At 46.8% G+C, this 17,995-nt stretch overlaps 1 protein-coding gene and 1 long non-coding RNA gene across 5 annotated transcripts in view; one reads left to right on the top strand and one right to left on the bottom strand.

Annotated features, from left to right (window-relative positions):
* Positions 1-4,229: 4,229 nt before the first annotated feature.
* Positions 4,230-17,995, top strand: part of HM13 (histocompatibility minor 13) — a 25,586-nt gene continuing 11,820 nt past the window's right edge. The window contains exons 1-8 of one of the 4 annotated variants that reach the window (XM_081011435.1): positions 4,230-4,452; positions 8,854-8,952; positions 11,776-11,858; positions 13,729-13,817; positions 14,544-14,671; positions 15,318-15,443; positions 16,272-16,329; positions 17,757-17,840. In XM_081011435.1, the coding sequence (XP_080867561.1) occupies positions 4,270-4,452; positions 8,854-8,952; positions 11,776-11,858; positions 13,729-13,817; positions 14,544-14,671; positions 15,318-15,443; positions 16,272-16,329; positions 17,757-17,840 (850 nt within the window). In that variant the 5' untranslated portion in view covers positions 4,230-4,269. The remainder of the gene's footprint in view (positions 4,453-8,853; positions 8,953-11,775; positions 11,859-13,728; positions 13,818-14,543; positions 14,672-15,317; positions 15,444-16,271; positions 16,330-17,756; positions 17,841-17,995) is intronic. The other 3 variants (XM_081011436.1, XM_081011437.1, XM_081011438.1) reach the window with 3 other exon arrangements.
* Positions 11,865-13,799, bottom strand: LOC308480302. The gene is made up of 3 exons (XR_013988012.1): positions 13,701-13,799; positions 13,101-13,359; positions 11,865-12,128 (listed from the first exon to the last, which is right to left on the bottom strand). It is a non-coding gene; the product is annotated as an uncharacterized lncRNA (long non-coding RNA).

Here is a 17,995-nt window from a genome sequence, read left to right as displayed (position 1 = left end):
ATGTTTAATATTTTATTTTGTTTTTATATATGTTGGAAGCTGCCCAGAGGGGCTGGGGCAACCCAGTAAGATCTGTGGGGTATAAATAGTAAAATTATCATTATGGAATGGGACATCCCTATTTTCATTGGAGAAATGTTGTAGGGTATGCACACTTTGAGTTTGGGATGGTCTCTCTTGGCATCATGACTGACCAGTCCATGCAATGCGTTTGTGCTGCCCTCTGGAGGCTGTGAGGATTATCAGAAGATCATCCCAAAGCAGTGAAAGATTTTACTTTCTTGGACTCCATGATCACTGCAGATGGTGAAATGCAGTCAAGAAATTAAAAGACGCCTGCTTCTTGGGAGAAAAGCAATGACAAACCTAGACAGCATCTTAAAATCAGAGACATCACCTTGCCGACAAAGGTTTGTATAGTTAAAGCTATGGTTTTCCCAGTAGTGATGTATGGAAGTGAGAGCTGGACCATAAAGAAGGCTGATCGCCGAAGAATGGATGCTTTTGAATTATGGTGCTGGAGAAGACACTTGAGAGTCCCATGGACTGCAAGAAGATCAGACCTCCCCATTCTTAAGGAAATCAACCCTGAGTGCCAGTGGCGTAGCGTGGGGGGTGCAGGGGGGGCCGGCCACACCGGGCGCAACATCTGGGGGTTAGGGGGCGCAAATCCACGGGTTAGGGGGTGCAAATTACTTCACTTGCCCCGGGTGCTGACAACCCACGCCACGCCACTGCTGAGTGCTCACTGGAAGGACAGATCCTGAAGCTGAGGCTCCAAGACTTTGGCCACCTCATGAGAAGAGAAGACTCCCTGGAAAAGACCCTGATGTTGGGAAAGATGGAGGGCACAAGGAGAAGGGGACGACAGAGGACGAGATGGTTGGACAGTGTTCTCGAAGCTACCAGCATGAGTTTGACCAAACTGCGGGAGGCAGTGGAAGACAGGAGTGCCTGGCATGCTCTGGTCCAGGGGGTCACGAAGAGTCGGACACGACTAAACGACTCAACAACAACAACATCCCGAAGCAGCTTTTGCCAACCTGGAGCTCTGCAGTTCTTTTGGAAAACAACAGCTGTCGGTCCCAACCAGCCCAGTCATGAACCTGCAGCTGGCCCTGGAGGGGAGCCAGTCATGGCTGGAGAAGTGAGCTGGTTGTCTTGGCCACGGTTTTCTTCTCTGTTTCACATCCTCATTGCTGTCACTTGATTCATCTTGTGTTGGGAGTGGTTCAGCTAGAGACTTCCAAGCCGGGTGGAGCAATCAAAGGCCCTTGGTTGAGACAGTAATGGCAGAAGTAGAACCAAAAGGGAGAAATAGGTCCTGGATGACCAAGAAGTGTCCTTTTTCATCAGCTCCTCCTATCTCTGTCTCCGTCTTTCTCAGGCTCCAGCAGAGCTGATCAGACACAAGCACAGCCCTGTGTGTGTGTGTGTGTGTGTGTGTGTGTGTTTGTGTGTCAAGTGACAGAGGAGAGCAGTTCTTGGTGGAAAAACCACTGCCCTAACCCATCTGCAGCTTGCAGTTCCAGGTACAGATTTTGGACCAAATTTGCTCAGGACACCTACAATTCAGTCCCACACTGATCGGCTGAAAAATGGCGATTAGTGCATTGTAGCACCTTAAAGACCAGACTAGTGAAGCTTTGCTCGATACATGAAATTTGTGTGCATGTGTAAAAGTAAAAGCCCTATTGGACAAGTCCACCATCCTGTTTCTGGCCAGTCAGAGCCTTCTATAGATATGTAGAACATAAAGTCAGGAACCATCCACCATTGGCATCCTGCTCGAATATAGAGGTATAGCCATCACAACCAATAGCCATTAGCAGACTGATTCCCCCACAAATTTGTCAAATTCCACTTTAAAGCCATCTAGGCTGGCGCTTATGAGCACATCTTGTGAGAGGACATTCCATAAATTAGCCAAGCAACATGTGTAGAAGCAACATGCAGAAGTACACTAAAACTTAGCTATGCCAAGAGAAAAAGCTTGCTTATTTCTTTGCCTGCACTGAATTTTCTGCGTTGTTCTCTCCCTGCTCCATGCCTAAATTGATACACCTCCATCAACCGCCTTTTTAAAAATTGAAAAGCAAAACTAGGAGGTCCCAAACACACCATGCTTTCCTTTTATGGAAGATGCTTCAGAGCAGCGGTTCTCAAACTTTTTTTCTCTCTACAGCCCACTTGAAAATTGCTGAAGGTCTCGGCAGACATGTTTTCTGTCTGCTGTAGTAATTCTAATGCACTATGGTTACTGCTGGGTGTAATTTTGTTGCTTCTTTTATATCTTACACATTGCATTTTATTCAATTTGTCTTACTCAGAACTCAAATTGTGATGCAATAAAATGCAATATAGGAAATAAAAGAAGCAATGAAAATACAGTAACAAAAAACGCACTGAGAATTATTTAACGTGATGAATGCGCCACCTCCGGCCTCCAACACAAAACCAGACACACCACAGGCCCCCTGGAATGAAGCTCACAGACCACAGTTTGGGAACCCCACACAAGAGCCTACTAAATATTTTGGGGTCACTTTTCCAAATTTTAATACCTCCACAATACCTTTTTGTGCCTGGGTGGCTAGAACTGTGCACTGTATACAGAATGCAACACAGCCTTCCAAATTCAATTATTAGGGACAGATTTCTTTCTTATTAAGAAAGAAAGAAAAAACTAGGCAGTGTGGATGAGTCCTCCTTGCCTTGCACGTTCCCAATTGACTATTTCGATTGGTGAAACTGGCACTTTTGCAGGTGCCACAGAATACCTGTTTCGCTTTTTATAAGCCTATTGTTTAGTGCAGCACTTTGGAACTCCCTGCCTCTTGAGATTAAGCAGGCGCCTTCCCTGCTCTCTTTCCGCTACTTGCTAAAAACATCATTGCTTAGACAAGCCTGCGCAGATACTTAGAAAGTCAAGTTAATTTTAATCTGTTTTAATACTTGAACTTTTGCATGTTTTAAAGTAGGGTTGTGAGAGAGGTCTCTGGGATGGTTGCTGTGGTTGCTTTTATACAGTAAACCGCGCTATGCTATTGGAATGAAGAGTGCTGTATACATTTAATAAATCATATTAATAATAATGATAGTAACAGTTTATTTTTTACAAATTTAATAAATGTGTTCAGTGTGTTTTTATACAATTCATAAATTATTGTTGTTTAGTCGTTTAGTTGTGTCCAACTCTTCGTGACCCCCTGGGCCAGAGCACGCCAGGCACTCCTGTCTTCCACTGCCTCCCGCAGTTTGGTCCAACTCATGCTGGTAGCTTCGAGAACACTGTCCAACCATCTCGTCCTCTGTTGTCCCCTTCTCCTTGTGCCCTCCATCTTTCCCAACATCAGGGTCTTTTCCAGGGGGTCTTCTCTTCTCATGAGGTGGCCAAAGTCTTGGAGCCTCAGCTTCAGGATCTGTCCTTCCAGTGAGCACTCAGGGCTGATTTCCTTAAGAATGGATAGGTTTGATCTTCTGGCTGTTCCCTCATTGCGAGAAGTGAGGTTACAGGGAACCAGGGGCCTTCTCGGTAGTGGCGCCCGCCCTGTGGAACGCCCTCCCTTCAGATGTGAAGGAAATAAGCAGCTATCCTATCTTTAAAAGACATCTGAAGGCAGCCCTGTTCAGGGAAGTTTTTAATATTTAATACTGTTCTGTTTTTAACATTTGATTGGGAGCCGCCCAGAGTGGCTGGGGAAACTCAGCCAGATGGGCGGGGTATAAATAATAAATTATTATTATTATTATTATTATTATTATTATTATTATTATTATTATTATTATTCTTGCAGTCCATTCTTCGGCTATCAGCCTTCTTTATGGTCCAGCTCTCACTTCCCTACATCACTACTGGGAAAACCATAGCTTTAACTATATGGACCTTTGTCGGGAAGGTGATGTCTCTGCTTTTTAAGATGCTGTCTAGGTGTTTGTCATTGCTTTTCTCCCAATTCATAAATATTAATTGCAATAATAACAATAATAACTGAAAATAAACCCGAGGATAAATGGAAGACAGGAGGCGAGAGAGGGGCCTTCAGCATCCTTCCCTTCCCCTCCCCCCAAAGCGGGATGCAGGCCCGGGCGCCTGGTTCCCTTAGCAACGGGGAGGCCCTGCGCCGTAACCAAGGGGCGGGGCCTCCTCCCGCCGCCCGCGCACGCGCCGCGACGCACTTCCGGCTCCTTAAGGGAACGTGTCCCTGGGCGCCGCCGAGGCTGCCTCCGCCGGGCCGGAAGTGCGGACTGCGTTGGGGACTGGAGACGATGGAGCAGGCCGAGGCGCACAACGGGAGCGGGGCCGGCGACGCCTCCTCGGCCGGGGCGGCCGGGGCTCGGCCTCCCACCACCCCGGAGGGCATGGCGCTGGCCTACGGCAGCCTGGTGCTCATGGCCCTGCTGCCCATCTTCTTCGGGGCGCTGCGCTCCGTCTCCTGCGCGAAGGGGAAGGTGAGGCGGGGGGGGGCGGCCAGGGCAGGACCCTCTCCCGCTCCGAGGCGGGAGGTCGCGGCCCGCGCCCGCCAGGGGCCGGCGGAACTCCACGAGACATGAGGGGGGCTTGTGGAGCAGGATGAACCCCGGGGGGGGGGAGACGCAGCTCTCGGGGGGTAGAGGGTATCTGCCTGGCATGCAAAACGGGCCCCCGGCTCAGGGCACACCCAAATCGGTATTTCCAGGTAGGGCTGCGAAGGATCCCCAGCCTGCAGGTCCATCCAGCAGCTGCCAGTCAGTGCAGGCAGTACTGGGCCAGGTGGACCTAATGGCTTGAGTTTTTCTTCTCTGGCGATCACTCGTAATTATTATTATTATTATTCATACCCCAGCCACTCTGGGCGGCTTCCAACAAAAATAAAATGCAGTCATCCATCAAACATTAAAAGCTTCCCTGAACAGGGCTGCCTTCAGATGTCTTCTAAAAGTCTGGTAGTTGTTGTTCTCTTTGACATCTGGTGGGAGTAAGATCGTAGCCGAGTAAGATTATCTTCCATAAACACGGTTTTAACAATGAGTCCGTAAGTGACGGTGGAGGCCAATTCTGGATCCACACGTCCTTCCACAGTGGGGACATTGGTTTCCGGGTGGCAGTTGATCACGGTGAGGGTTTGCCAAGCGTGCCTTCCTCTTAGCACGTTTCTCCCTTGAGTCCTGAGTTTGAGTGTCTTCAAAACCCACGACACCTTTGGTAAAGGCTTGACTTGGGTAAATGTTTTGACTAGCTTCCCATAGAATCACAGGGCTGGAAGGGGTCCCAAAAGGCCATCCAGCCCAACCCTCTGCAATGCAGGAATGGCTGCTGAAGAACCCCTGCCAGGTGGACATCCAACCTCTGCTTAAAAGCCTTGGGTGGAAGAGAGTCCACCCCTTCAGAGGGAGCCCGCTTGGCTATCAAAGCAGGTTCCATGTTTCTTGTGAAGGAGGTTGGTGCCGTTGGCCGTGGTTAGCCATGGTGGCTAAGTGGAGCCTTTGTGCACAGAGAGAGTCTATTCCTGAATAGCAGCACATGGTGAGGGGGAGCATAGGGACATTACGTTCATGGGGTTCTTGTGTTCTTGGACTCCTTGAAGGAGCGTCTCCACTCCCATCGTTCTGCCTGGACACTGAGGTCCAGCTCCGAGGGCCCTCTGGCAGTTCCCTCACTGCGTGAAGCCAAGTTACAGGGAAACCAGGCGGAGGGCCTTCTTGATAGTGGCACCCGCCCTCTGGAATGCCCTCCCATCAGATGTCAAAGAGAAAAACAACTATCTAGCATTTAGAAGACATCTGAAGGCAGCCCTGTTTAGGGAAGTTTTAAATGACTGATGTTTTAATGTATTTTTAATCTTTTGTTGGAAGCCACCCAGAGTGGCTGGGGAAAACCAACCAGATGGGTGGGGTATTAATAATAATAATAATAATCCCTGACACCCCCTCCAGTCTTTCGGCTTGCAGCAGGCGTCTTTGCTTCCTCCCAGTACCTGAATAGCCCAACTATAGTTCTGTGATTCTGTGTGCTGGTGCCTGTGTTAGAAAGCAGGGCCCTCTTTTCATACATGTAGTGTGGTGATGGCGTGTTCTCCCCACATGCTGCAATTAGGTGCCCTGTCTAATGTTTTTCTTTTTACTTCTGGCCATGTGCAGAGCATAGAATCATAGACTTGTTGAATAGGAAGGGAACCTGAAGGCCATCTAGTCCAACCCCCTGCAATGCAGGAATCTCAGCCAAAGCAGCCTGCCTCTTGCACCCTTCCCTTGCTGCCTCCTGAGTTTTGCATTAGGCCATTGGTCCCATCTAGCTTTGCATTGTCTACCTCAGCAGTTCTGTCTCCTTCCCTTGGTATCTCCTGGGGCTGTGTGTGTTTGTGTGTGTGTGTGTGTGTGTGTGTGTGAAAAGCATGCACTCCAGCAAGTGTTTCTTCCTTTCCAAGTTGAAAAAGGATTCACTTTGCTACATGCAGTAGCGCTGGCCTATTTAGCACAGGACTTTTTGTTCCTTTGCTCTTGAGTGTGCACCTTGGGGAGAACTTGGGACGGAAGGAAGGAGGCCAACTGACGTGTTAGCAGGCAACAGGGCCAAAGTGGAGAGCATGCCCCTCCTCCTTAGATGCTTGAGTGCTTCCTTGGGCAGGCAGTTGTGGCTAGCTGTGTGCTGACGAGCTGCTTCTGTAGAGAATTCATGTTTTGCATATGCTACATTCGCCCCTTTCTGTACGTTTCCCTTTATGAAATTGTGAATGTTGTGTAGGCTGCAGATAAGAAAGAAAAATACATAATCTTGGATTCGTGCACTGAGGCTGGCAGGAATCAATTTTTTTAAAAAAGAAATACTTCACCTGATACATAATTAACATCTGTTGTTTTAGTGCTGGAAGCTGTGGGGAGGGCACTGGCATAAATAAAGTCATGGAATCGGATGGTGGCTCCAGCCCAAGATGGTCAGACCTGTTAATTTCTTTAGGGGTGGTATAATTCAGCCTTGCAAACATACTCACAGAAGTTATGAGCCTGGAAACAAAAGGGGAACCTGTTCTCTTCCAACTTCCTTCAGTTTCTGTTTCTGAATTTTGGAAGGGATGCCGACTGTCCACAGACTATTTCAGGTCTGATATAACAACAGGTTCCCCCAGCCACTCTGAGGAGCAGGTGGATTGAGCCACCATTGTCGTATTAAAAAGTGCCAAAATAATTGCAGGCTGATACCTCAACTGGCCATGTAGTGCTCCATCGAAAGGTACCGTATTTTTTGTTGTATAAGATGCACCCAGACCGTAAGACTCACCTAGTTTTTGGAGGAAAACAAGAAAAAAAATATTCTGAATCTCAAAAGCCAGAACAGCAAGAGGGATCGCTGCGCAGTGAAAGCAGCAATCCCTCTTGCTGTTCTGGCTTCTGGGATAGCTGCGCAGCCTGCGTTCACTCCATAAGACGCACACACATTCCCCCTTAGTTTTTAGGAGGGGAAATGTGAGTCTTATAGAGCAAAAAATATGGTATTTGTCACAAAAATGACTTCAGAACAAGAAGCTGAAAAACAATGAAAAAGGTGTTTGTGTGAGTGTATCAGAGCAAATTTCCATATGACGCATTCCAATAGGGAAACTAATTTGCCTCTGACTGTGCCTGGCAACCCCATTGCTCAAGTTTCCTGAGGGCTGTAAAAGCAGATGTGGTTAAGTGGATGCAATATCTGCCCTACATTGCAGTTATTCTGCTTCCAGTGGGAAATAGGGAAGAGCACATTGGTCACTGTCCAGGCTGATGGGCTATCTTGTAACACTAGAACTCGGGGACATCCAGTGAAGCTAAATCTCCAAAGATTCAAGACAGGTACAGGAATGTCCTCCTTCATGCAATGCATAGGTAAACAATGGAAATAGCTCCCACAGGAGGCAATGATGGCTACCAATTTAGATGGCTTTTTAAAAAGGATTGGACAAATTCTTGGTGGAGGAGAGGGCTATCAGAGGCTACCAGCCGCGACGGCAATGCTGTGCTTCTGAATATCAGTTGCTAGAAACCGCAGAAGGGCTGAGGGCTCTTGTGCTTGAATCCTGCGTGCTAGTTTCCCAAAGGCATCTAAGGGAATAATAGGATTCTGGACTAGATGGGCCATTGGCCTGTTCCAGCAGGCTCTTCTTGTACAGTCATACCTCGGGTTAAAGTACGTTTCCGAGCACAATTCAAAGTGTTGGTGCTGACCTTTAAAGCCCTAAACGGCCTCGGTCCAGTATACCTGAAGGAGCGTCTAAACCCTCCTTGGTTCAGCCCGGACACTGAGGTCCAGCGCTAAGGGCCTTCTGGTGGTTCCCTCACTGCAAGAAGCCAAGTTACAGGGAACCAGGCAGAGGGCCTTCTCGGTAGTGGCACCCGCCTTGTGGAACGACCTCCCACCAGATGTCAAAGAGAAGAACAACTACCAGACTTTTAGAAGACATCTGAAGGCAGCCCTGTTTAGGGAAGCTTTTAATGTTTGATGTATTACGGTATTTTAATATTTTGTTGGAAGCCGCCCAGAGTGGCTGGGAAAACCCAGCCAGATGGGCGGGGTATAAATAAATTATTATTATTATTATTATTATTATTATTATTATTAAAGTAGCTTCAGGTTGAGCATTTTCAGGTTGCGTTCCGCGGCGACCCAGAAGTAATAGAACAGGTTACTTCCGGGTTTCGTCGCTCGCGCATGTGCAGATGCTCAAAATGACGTCATGTGCAGAAGTGGTGAATCACGATGCGCAGACGCGGGTTGCGCTCTGCTCAGGATGCAAACGGGGCTCCGGTACCACTGTATTCTTAATATCTTTGCTTCTAGAGTTCTGAATAAGGTATCCTTTCCGGCCTAAGGGGCTAACATTTGACCAACTTTTCCTCTAGAATGCTTCGGATATGCCGGAGACCATTACCAGCCGAGATGCTGCCCGCTTTCCTATTGTTGCCAGCTGCACCCTCTTAGGCCTCTATCTCTTCTTCAAAGTAAGTAAAACCACTGGGGATCTTATTGCAGTCTTCTGCTGGCTGACAGCTAATCCAATAACGCTCCCTTTTGTGGGTGCAGAGGAAGCAGAATCGCTCCTGGGGAGGGGAAAGTGGCAGAAACCTTCCTGTCCAAAGTGTTCACAATACAGTGGTGCCTCGCAAGACGAAATTAATTCGTTCCACGAATTTTTTCGTCTAGCGAATTTTTCGTCTTGCGAAGCACGAAATCCCATAGGAATGCATTGAAAATCAATTAATGCGTTCCTATGGTCAAAAAAAGTCCAAACAAATCCAAATTTGGTACAACAAGAGTTTATTAAGTGCTGCTTAAAGTCACACATACTGTAAAGAGCATTTCAAAATTCAAACCCAGAAATTTTTTAAAAAACAGCAGAGTGGCCCAATGGTCACAGAAAATCATAAAAATGCAGAAAAAAACACACAAGCTTCCAGATTCTTGCAAACCCCTCCCCAACTGTTCCCCCAGCCACCCAGCACACAGAAATTCAAATCCAGAAATTTTTTTTAAAAACAGTAGAGTGCCCCAATGGTCACAGAAAATCATAAAAATGCAGAAAAAAACACACAAGTGGATGCTGTCTGATGCTAGTAGAAGAAGGTTTTTCATTTCCTGGATCTGCCAGCTCGAGGTTTCCAGCTTTTGAAAAGGCTGGGTATGCCTCTTCCATAAGAGGAGGGTCTACTTGTACAAACAGTGTAATATCCTGGGGGGACAATTCCAGCTTTTAGCTATTTTATCCAGCCTTTCTATTCAGGATTTCCCAGAACTATGTACTTGGTAAAGTGGATGAAACACAAAATCACAGAATTAAAAGCAGTGTAATAGAACGATAAAGGCAGCACCCTTGAAATATCAACAGGATAATGTTTTAAAAGAACTGAAATATCTAAAAGTGGCAGATTAGACAAAATTAATAAGAAGCAGCAGCTTTATTTAGCCGAAATAAATAAAAAATCCATCCATTGTCTAAAGGCAAAGATGGTGCCTGGTGCATCCCTGCTTGGCAGTGTGTGTGTGTGTTAATCCAGGCTCCATAATCCAGGCTCCACAACCACCAAGATGGCTCCCTTCCTCAAGCTCTGGCATAGGCAAACTCTAGCCCTCCAGATGTTTCGAGACTACACTTCCCATCATCCCTGCCCACTGCTCCTCTTAGCTAGGGATGGTGGGAGTTGTAGTCCCCAAAACATCTGGAGGGCCGAGTTTGCCTATGCCTGCTCATGCTCATCAGCTTCACCACCCACAGGATGGGACAGAGCAGGGCCTCCAGTACTAGCTGGAAAGGCTAGAGAGTGGAGCTGATCTGATCTGCTGCATTGCCTGTTTCCCTTCCCCCTCGCACAGTGGTAGGTCGTCTGCTTTGCACGCAGCAGGTACCAAGTTGCATTTTGAAAAGTTTAGGTGAAGTGGGAAGATAGATCCATTTAGCTCCAGTAAAAGTCCAGAGTGGATTGCAGCATCAAATGAGTTTTGCAGTGTGCGCCAGGCCTGAGGAGACTTCCCCAGTGCTGTTCTCCTGACTGGCATCCAGAATACCTCGGAGCAAGGCGAGGCCTAGCATGGTTCCCCGTGCCGGTCCAGATTGCCTCCTCTGATCTGGTTGCATGCAGAGTGGGAGCTGATCTACTTGTTTGGGACACTGGAAACCCCTGGGTGTGGAAGGTGTGCAGAAATGGACATGCTTCCATTCCCACCAGAAGTCTGGATTCTGGTTGGTGCTGAATTCTTCCCCATCCCCGATCTCTGGTAGTAGGAAGGCTGAGCACCTCTGCTAGAGATCCTGGAGATGTCATGGGTAAGATGGAGCCGTAGAAGGCACCTTCATGTGACCACTTGCCTAAGCCATTTCAAGTGGAAATGGGTGGTGGGATATATAGTTTCATTTCATTCCAACTGTTTGCATACCGCTTAATCACCGGAATTTCTATCGGGTATACAGTTGGATTACAGGAAACATACAGTGGATAAAAGAAATTGATCCTGAAGTCATAAAATGCCTGCTGAAATAGAAAGGTCATTGTCATAGACATGATGGATTGGCCTTGGAAATTGTTAACTTCCTGGATTCCTGCTGCATTTCTGCCAGACGAAGCCAGCCTTGGGCAACTGGCAATCACAGCCTGTACCGGCAGGAAAGGAAATGGAATAATTCGAACTGGCAATTGGTGTTTCCAGGGTGACTGTTTGTTCATCGCACAGGATTTGTATCTTAGAGATACGCAGATAAGCTGTGTTGGAGGTCAGGAGAATGGAGGCCTTTGTGAGGAACAACTGCAAAAGTGGTCAAGGTGACCAAAGAACAGTTGGTTACTGGTTCTAACATTAGAAAGCTTTCATTGTAACTATCACAGAGTTTTTCCAGTCAAGAACTTCTTCCCAACCAGCCCGGAATTAACCTTTAGAGGCAGCGCTATTAGAAAATTCATGAAAAAGAACACACACACTTCTCCTAGGGGAGAAGAAAACCATCTGATCTGGGCAATGAGACTGGGCAGAGATGATGCCCAGACCCCTGGTCTGGCATAAGACAGCCTTCTCTAACCTGGTGCCCTCCAGATGTTTCTGACTACAACTCCCATCAGCCCCAGTCAGTGCATACTGATGGGAGTTGTAGTCCTAAACATCTGGAGAGCTGCTCACATCTGTCAGAAATTAAAAGAAAGCAAAATTACAGCCTTGTGGCTTAGATGTGAAAGTTTAAAAGCAATTATGCTTCCGGGTTGTTCTTCCTCTGTTTTGACACGTTGCATAGTTAGAAAGCAGGCTGTTTAACCTGACTGGTTTTTCTTGTCTTCTAGATATTCTCTCAAGAATACATCAACCTGTTGCTCTCCATGTATTTCTTTGTCCTGGGGATCCTTGCCCTTTCCCACACCATCAGGTAAAAGAAGGAGAACAGATGGCTTGAATACTGTGTGTTGCGATTCCATTTAAAAGAAAAAGAAATCTGAACCCTGCTGGTTGCAGCAAAACAGCCTAAACTTAGCTGGCATTTTTATTTAAAGCAAAATTAGAGGGCCTGTGCTGGGGATGCTGAGCAATACGGCTTCATCAAATAGAGTTATCCCTCACTCCTCTCAGCTCTTTCCTGCCATTACAGGAGTCTTCCTTCTCTCCGCACGCCTCAATAAATTTCCCTTCATTTCTCGCTCTAGAACAAACAAAGCCAGAGATCTCTTCAGAAATTGCTTTTGGGACATTGGGGCATTCCCAGTGGACACTGTTAGCTAATATTATTCCAGAGTTGGCTGCTTCCAAAACTGCTCTTCCATTCCTCAGCTATATAATAAATTTTCCTCTGTTTGAACCAACTAACATTTCAGGATGAGGAGGAGAAGGGATGAGATCAGAGGTTTGTTAGCAGAGCTGGAGGTTGGTAGCATGTCTCTGACTCCGCAGCTCAGGGTTTTTCAGACTGAGGGCTGCATTTCCACATGCCAGCGGCGGGTGGGACCAAAAGCAAATGTGGGTGGAACAATGAATGCAGAAGCCTAGTTTCTGCTGCCTTTCTGTCCTCCATCCCGGCTGGCAAGGGGCATTATCAGAGTTAAAGGGTTCATTCCAGGCAGGGAAAAGCCATGCAAGCAAAACTAGGAAGTGCTTTTCAAGTGTCTCCTGGGAATGCCCTTTTCAGGGTGTTCTACTTCCCTCTGACATGGGAGACAGGAACATAACACACCTGGCCAATGAACTTCAGCAGTCTGCAATGCCATTCACTGGGTGAAGAGGCAAATCAAAATGTTTCCTTGGCAAAGGGATCCGCTTAAATCCTTGGCTTTGTATTTTTGCTGAAATGGTCACTGTTCTGCAAAAGCACCACACCCAATAAGCAGGATGGTGTTGGCATCTATAATGGCATGGCTCAGTCTTCCTAAAATCCTTGCCAAATTGAGCCTTGAAAAAGGAGTTCATACCCACTCTTTGAACACTACTTTTAATGAGCTGCTGGTGGTCAATTCCAGGGTCTCTGCATCTCAGTACAAAAAAAACACACACAAAAACCTTAGCTGCCTTTGGGGGCAATAAGGCCCCACTCATACCTGCCCCCCTCCCTTCCCACCTGGCCCCATCAGGATTCAAATGAAAGATGCACAGTGCAGCTGATAAATTGGCTGTTTCTTACCAAATTCAAAATGAAGCTCTCTGGGTCAGCTTAATATTGAGCCTCCCATTTTAGCTGGTTCTTAGTGTAGGGCTGGTGATGATGCTGGGAACTCGGCTCCTAAACATGACCTCCTCCCGTATTTTGTCGTCATGAATAAAGACATCCCTGAGGGGGTCATTTGACCTGTCCTTAAAGGCGATGGCAGAGGGTGGTTTAGGCCTTGCAAATAACGTCACACAGGTTATTAGCCCACTTCGTTCAAGTATAAAATGTGTCCCTAAAGGGAAAAAGGAAACCATGGTTTGCAAGACTTCCTTGCCTGGAGCCAATTTTTGTGTGTGCCTCTTTACAAGCTTGGCTCAGTTTCTGCTGCATGTGTGTGCATTAGGCACTTGACTGGGGCAAACACTCATTGAAGGCTTTTGAGCTAAACTTGAGGCCAGCAGGAATGCTTAGTGGGTGACACCCCGCTGCCCTCCTCTCATAATAATAATAATAATAATAATAATAATAATTTATTATTTATACCCCACCCATTTGACTGGGCTGCCCCAGCCACTCTGGGCGGCTTCCAACAAAATATTAAAATACAGTAATTCTTGGTTCTTCATGAGTCACCTTGTCCCTTCTCTGCTCTTGATTTCAGCCCCGTGATGAACAAATTCTTCCCGGTCAATTTTCCCAACAAGCAGTACCAGCTTCTCTTCACTCAGGGCTCTGGGGAAAGTAAAGAAGGTAAGTCCCTCCCTGCCAGCCAGCTTGAACTCCCGCCTGAAGCATTTCCTGTGCAAATCCTACATTTCCCCTGGCTTGCCTGTTGCTTCCTGATTTTCCCCAACTTGAAGGCCATCAGTAGGCTTGCCTGCAGTTTTCTGCTTTGGCTAGTGGGCTCTCCCTGGAGTTTCTAATTCTTTCAATATGGCCAATATACCGGGCAAGTGTCCTAGGCACCCTTGTCTTTTAGTCGTCACACCGCTGTTGCTGTTTCTATGCCCACACAGGCAGCAAACACCTGTGGAGTGATGTGCTTTAAATAATAAAAAAATCAGAACTAAGATAAAACAACTACATACAGTCAGAGAATCAGCTGAATATCTAAAACCTCTCTTAAGTGGGTCTTTCTGCTTGCAGAGCTTATGGCCCGTCCCCCAACCCATAGTTCAGTGGCAACATGCATTATTTGCAAGATCCATCATTTCCATTCACTGGATTTTGGAGAGTGGGGCTGGATAAGATCTCTCTCTCTCTCTCTCTCTCTCTCTCTCTCTCTCTCTCTCTCTCTGCCTCTCTCTGTGCCTCTCTCTGCCTGCAAACCTTCAACAGTCTAGGTGGGTCAGCGGTCTGTCTTAAGTCAGCTTTGTGAGCTCATAATCTAGGTGCGAAAACAAGCGTCGCTTCTCTTAGCTCTTTGCCAGCGTGCCTGGGTGCTGCCTATCCCTTACTCTTGCTTTGTATTAAAAGAGGCTGATAGAGGTGAAAACGACGTGGTGGCTTTTGTTGCAGAGATTGTCAACTACGAGTTCGACACCAAGGACCTCGTGTGCCTGGCCATGAGCAGCATCGTTGGAGTCTGGTACCTGTTGAGAAAGGTACGCCCAGCACCTGGCAAAGCCTGGGCACCACTTTCCCTTTGCCTAAAATTCTGGGCTTGCCTGTGCTGTGCTAGTGCTGTTTTTATTGTAATTATCTCTATGTTTTTAATAGATTTTGGGGGGGGGGGAGAGAGGGAGAGAAGAGATTTAACCCTAGCAGTGTTTAATTGCTTTTAATGATGGTTTCCACCCCCCTCTGTTTTTATCTTTTTTATTTTTATCTGTAAGCCGCCTTGAGTGCCTGTCAGGGGATAAGGAAGGGCATAAATAAATTATTAATAATAATAGTAATTTTAGTAATTATAATAATTTATAAAATATATAATATAGAAATGTATATAATATTTATATTTATAATATACAGTCATACCTCGGGTTAAAGTTGCTTCAGGTTGAGCGTTTTCGGGTTGCGCTCCACGGCAACCCAGAAGTAATGGAACATGTTACTTCGGGTTTCGCCGCATGCGCAGGCGCTCAAAATGACGTCGTGCGCAGAAGTGGTGAATCGCAACACGCATAGATGCGGGTTGTGTTCTCTTCAGAGGTACCGCTGTATATATAAATTTAATAATAATAATAATAATAATAATAATAATAATAATAATAATATCCTGGGTTTTGACCTTCCTTGCCCTTCTCCCAGCACTGGATTGCCAACAACCTCTTTGGCCTGGCCTTCTCTCTCAACGGGGTGGAGCTGCTGCATTTGAACAATGTCAGCACCGGCTGCATCCTCCTCGGGGGGCTCTTCGTCTACGATGTCTTCTGGGTAAGCAAGTGCTGGTTTCTCAGGGTTTCTCTAAATATTTTATTTCTACTTGCATTTATATCCCACTTTCCCTTCAAGGAGCTTGAGGTGTGGTGTTCGTAGTTTTCCTCCCCGCTCTTTTATCTTCAAAACAACCCTTTGAGGTAGGATAGGCTGGGAGGCGGTGACTGGACCCCGGGGTCACCCGCTGGGCTTCAGGGCCGAGTGGAGATTGCAACCCTGGTCCCTGTCAAACCATTACACCGCGCTGGCTCCTCCTTGGGGATCTATGGCAGAGTGAGTTCATGCCACCGTGTGGCTTCTTACATTCTTGTGTTACCAGTCTGTCTTATTTATTTATCGCATTCATATTCAGCCTTTTCCTCCAAGGAGCTCAAGGTGGCACATGTGGTTCTCGCCCTCCTTTAATCCCTACAACAATCTTGCGAGTTAGGCTAGGTCGAGAGGCGGTGACTGCTCCAGGGTCGCACCCGGTGAGCTTCATGACCAAGTAGGGATTCGAACCCTGGTCTCTGCCAAGCCTTCGTTGGACGCTCTATAACGTTGCTGTGCACCATAAAATACTGTGTACAGCAGTATGAAAATGCTGTCTTGAAAAATGTTAAAATCAGTAAAGCATAATCATTAAAGTAACCAGCTGCTCAACACTGGGCCTTTCAGCATGGAAAAGTCTTCAAGAGATGCCTGAAAGTTAACAGAGAGGATTCCTTATGAATCTTCTGACAGTTATTCTCCTAAGGAAGGCCTGGTCTCCATTGGGTGGCTGCCATGGTGTGAATGCTTAAGCTGCAGTCATCATCCTTCTCACCATTCTTCTCTCTTCCCTAGGTCTTTGGCACCAACGTTATGGTGACGGTTGCAAAGTCCTTTGAGGCGCCCATAAAATGTGAGTACTTGGTTTTTGAAACCTTTGGTGGCAGGAGCGGTGGCTAACTGAGCGACGCTGCAGCTTGAGCAACAGAGAAAGCGTTTCTTGTAAAGCAGGGTATGCAAAACCTCCATCCCGAGGGGCTAATTCAACCCAACAGAGGTCCTGAACTGGCCTGCGGTGCCAGTTCCCTCAAAACTACTCCTTGCTGCCCCAGCCCCGACCTCGGGTGAGAGGCAGGTATAGGCTCACTGCTGTGGCTTTGGAGTTGGTTCACTTTGGTGTCAGGTGACTCCTGGGCAGCCCCGCCCACCTGTCAAAAGTTTGGTGGTGGGATCTGGTCCACCCCTTCCACTGAGCAGTATTAGCCCAGCAAGAAAAGATAGAGCTCATTCAGCTCTTGCTCTAGGGCCACTGCCTGCTTTGGGTGCTCACAATCCCATCCTAACCAACCTTAGGAATAATAATAATAATAATAATAATAAATTTTATTTATACCCCGCCCTCCCTGGCCAGGATCAGGCTCATGGCGGCTAACTTCAAAGTATGATACGTTAAAAACATAAACAATTGATTAAAATAAATATTAAAATCAAATTTGGAGCAGAATAAAATAAGACTGCAACCCACAGATTATAACTATTGGGGATGGGAGCATTGAGTGCTCACCAGGCCCAACTGTTTGTGCTGATCTTATATGAACTGGTTGGTGGAAAGGGTTAGGGAGGCCACTTACATACTGGGTGCTATAACAAAAAAAGAGGGGGTGGGTCAGACTGGGCCCTGACCAAAGGCCTGTCAGAACAGCTCCGTCTTGCAGGCCCTGTGGAAAGATGCCAAATCCCGCAGAGCCCTGGTCTCTTGCGACAGAGCGTTCCACCAGGCTGGGGCCAGTGCCGAAAAGGCCCTGGCTCTGGTCGAGGCCAGTCTAATCTCCTTGAAGCTTGGGACCTCCTGCACTGGGAGAGACACCAGTGTGTGTTTAATTTTTTTTTAATTTAAATTAATTTTTCATTTTTTTTACCAACAACCAAAACACAGTTAAACCCCCCCAGGCGACTGATACATTGGGTATACATAATCAATAACAACATATTCAAATCAACCATATGTACAATTCTATATACATTAACGCTCCTCCCTCCACAAGGTTTATTTAACTTTTAACATTTTAATTGCCCCAAATTGTTCATACCTGCCTAAATAATTCAATATCTTCTCAAACCAACCCTCCTCCTTCTCACTGACCTTAAACCCTTTCATTTTGTGTATCTTCACAGTTAGATATTCTAAAATTATAATAGTTCTCAGTTTTTCTTCAGATCATATAAATCTTTCGCCCTTTTAAAGCAAACCTGCTGTAGTCTTTGAATGACAAACTTGGACTCTCTCTCTGTCTCCTGCCATGGACTGAACTTGCTTCTCCCCTCTTTCCTCTCTCCCAGTGGTTTTCCCCCAAGATCTTCTAGAGAAAGGCTTGGAGGCCGACAACTTTGCCATGCTGGGCCTGGGGGACATTGTCATCCCAGGTAAGGGGGTCGGGGAGTGTGTGACTATGCGGCGGTTCAGTACAATGCAACAGCCCCTCTGGCTCTCGCTTGCTGCTCTTGGTTATCGGCTGGAAAGAAGGAGGCAGCTTCTGCACTCCTGGAGAAAGGGAAGGAGGCTTAGCAGAGAAATAGGA

The sequence above is a fragment of the Podarcis pityusensis genome (assembly GCF_964106645.2).
Source record: "Podarcis pityusensis genome assembly, chromosome: 6".
NCBI classification, from domain to species: domain Eukaryota; kingdom Metazoa; phylum Chordata; class Lepidosauria; order Squamata; family Lacertidae; genus Podarcis; species Podarcis pityusensis.
The sequence above is the reverse complement of the archived record's forward strand: the minus strand, read 5'-3'. Positions and strand labels throughout refer to the sequence as shown.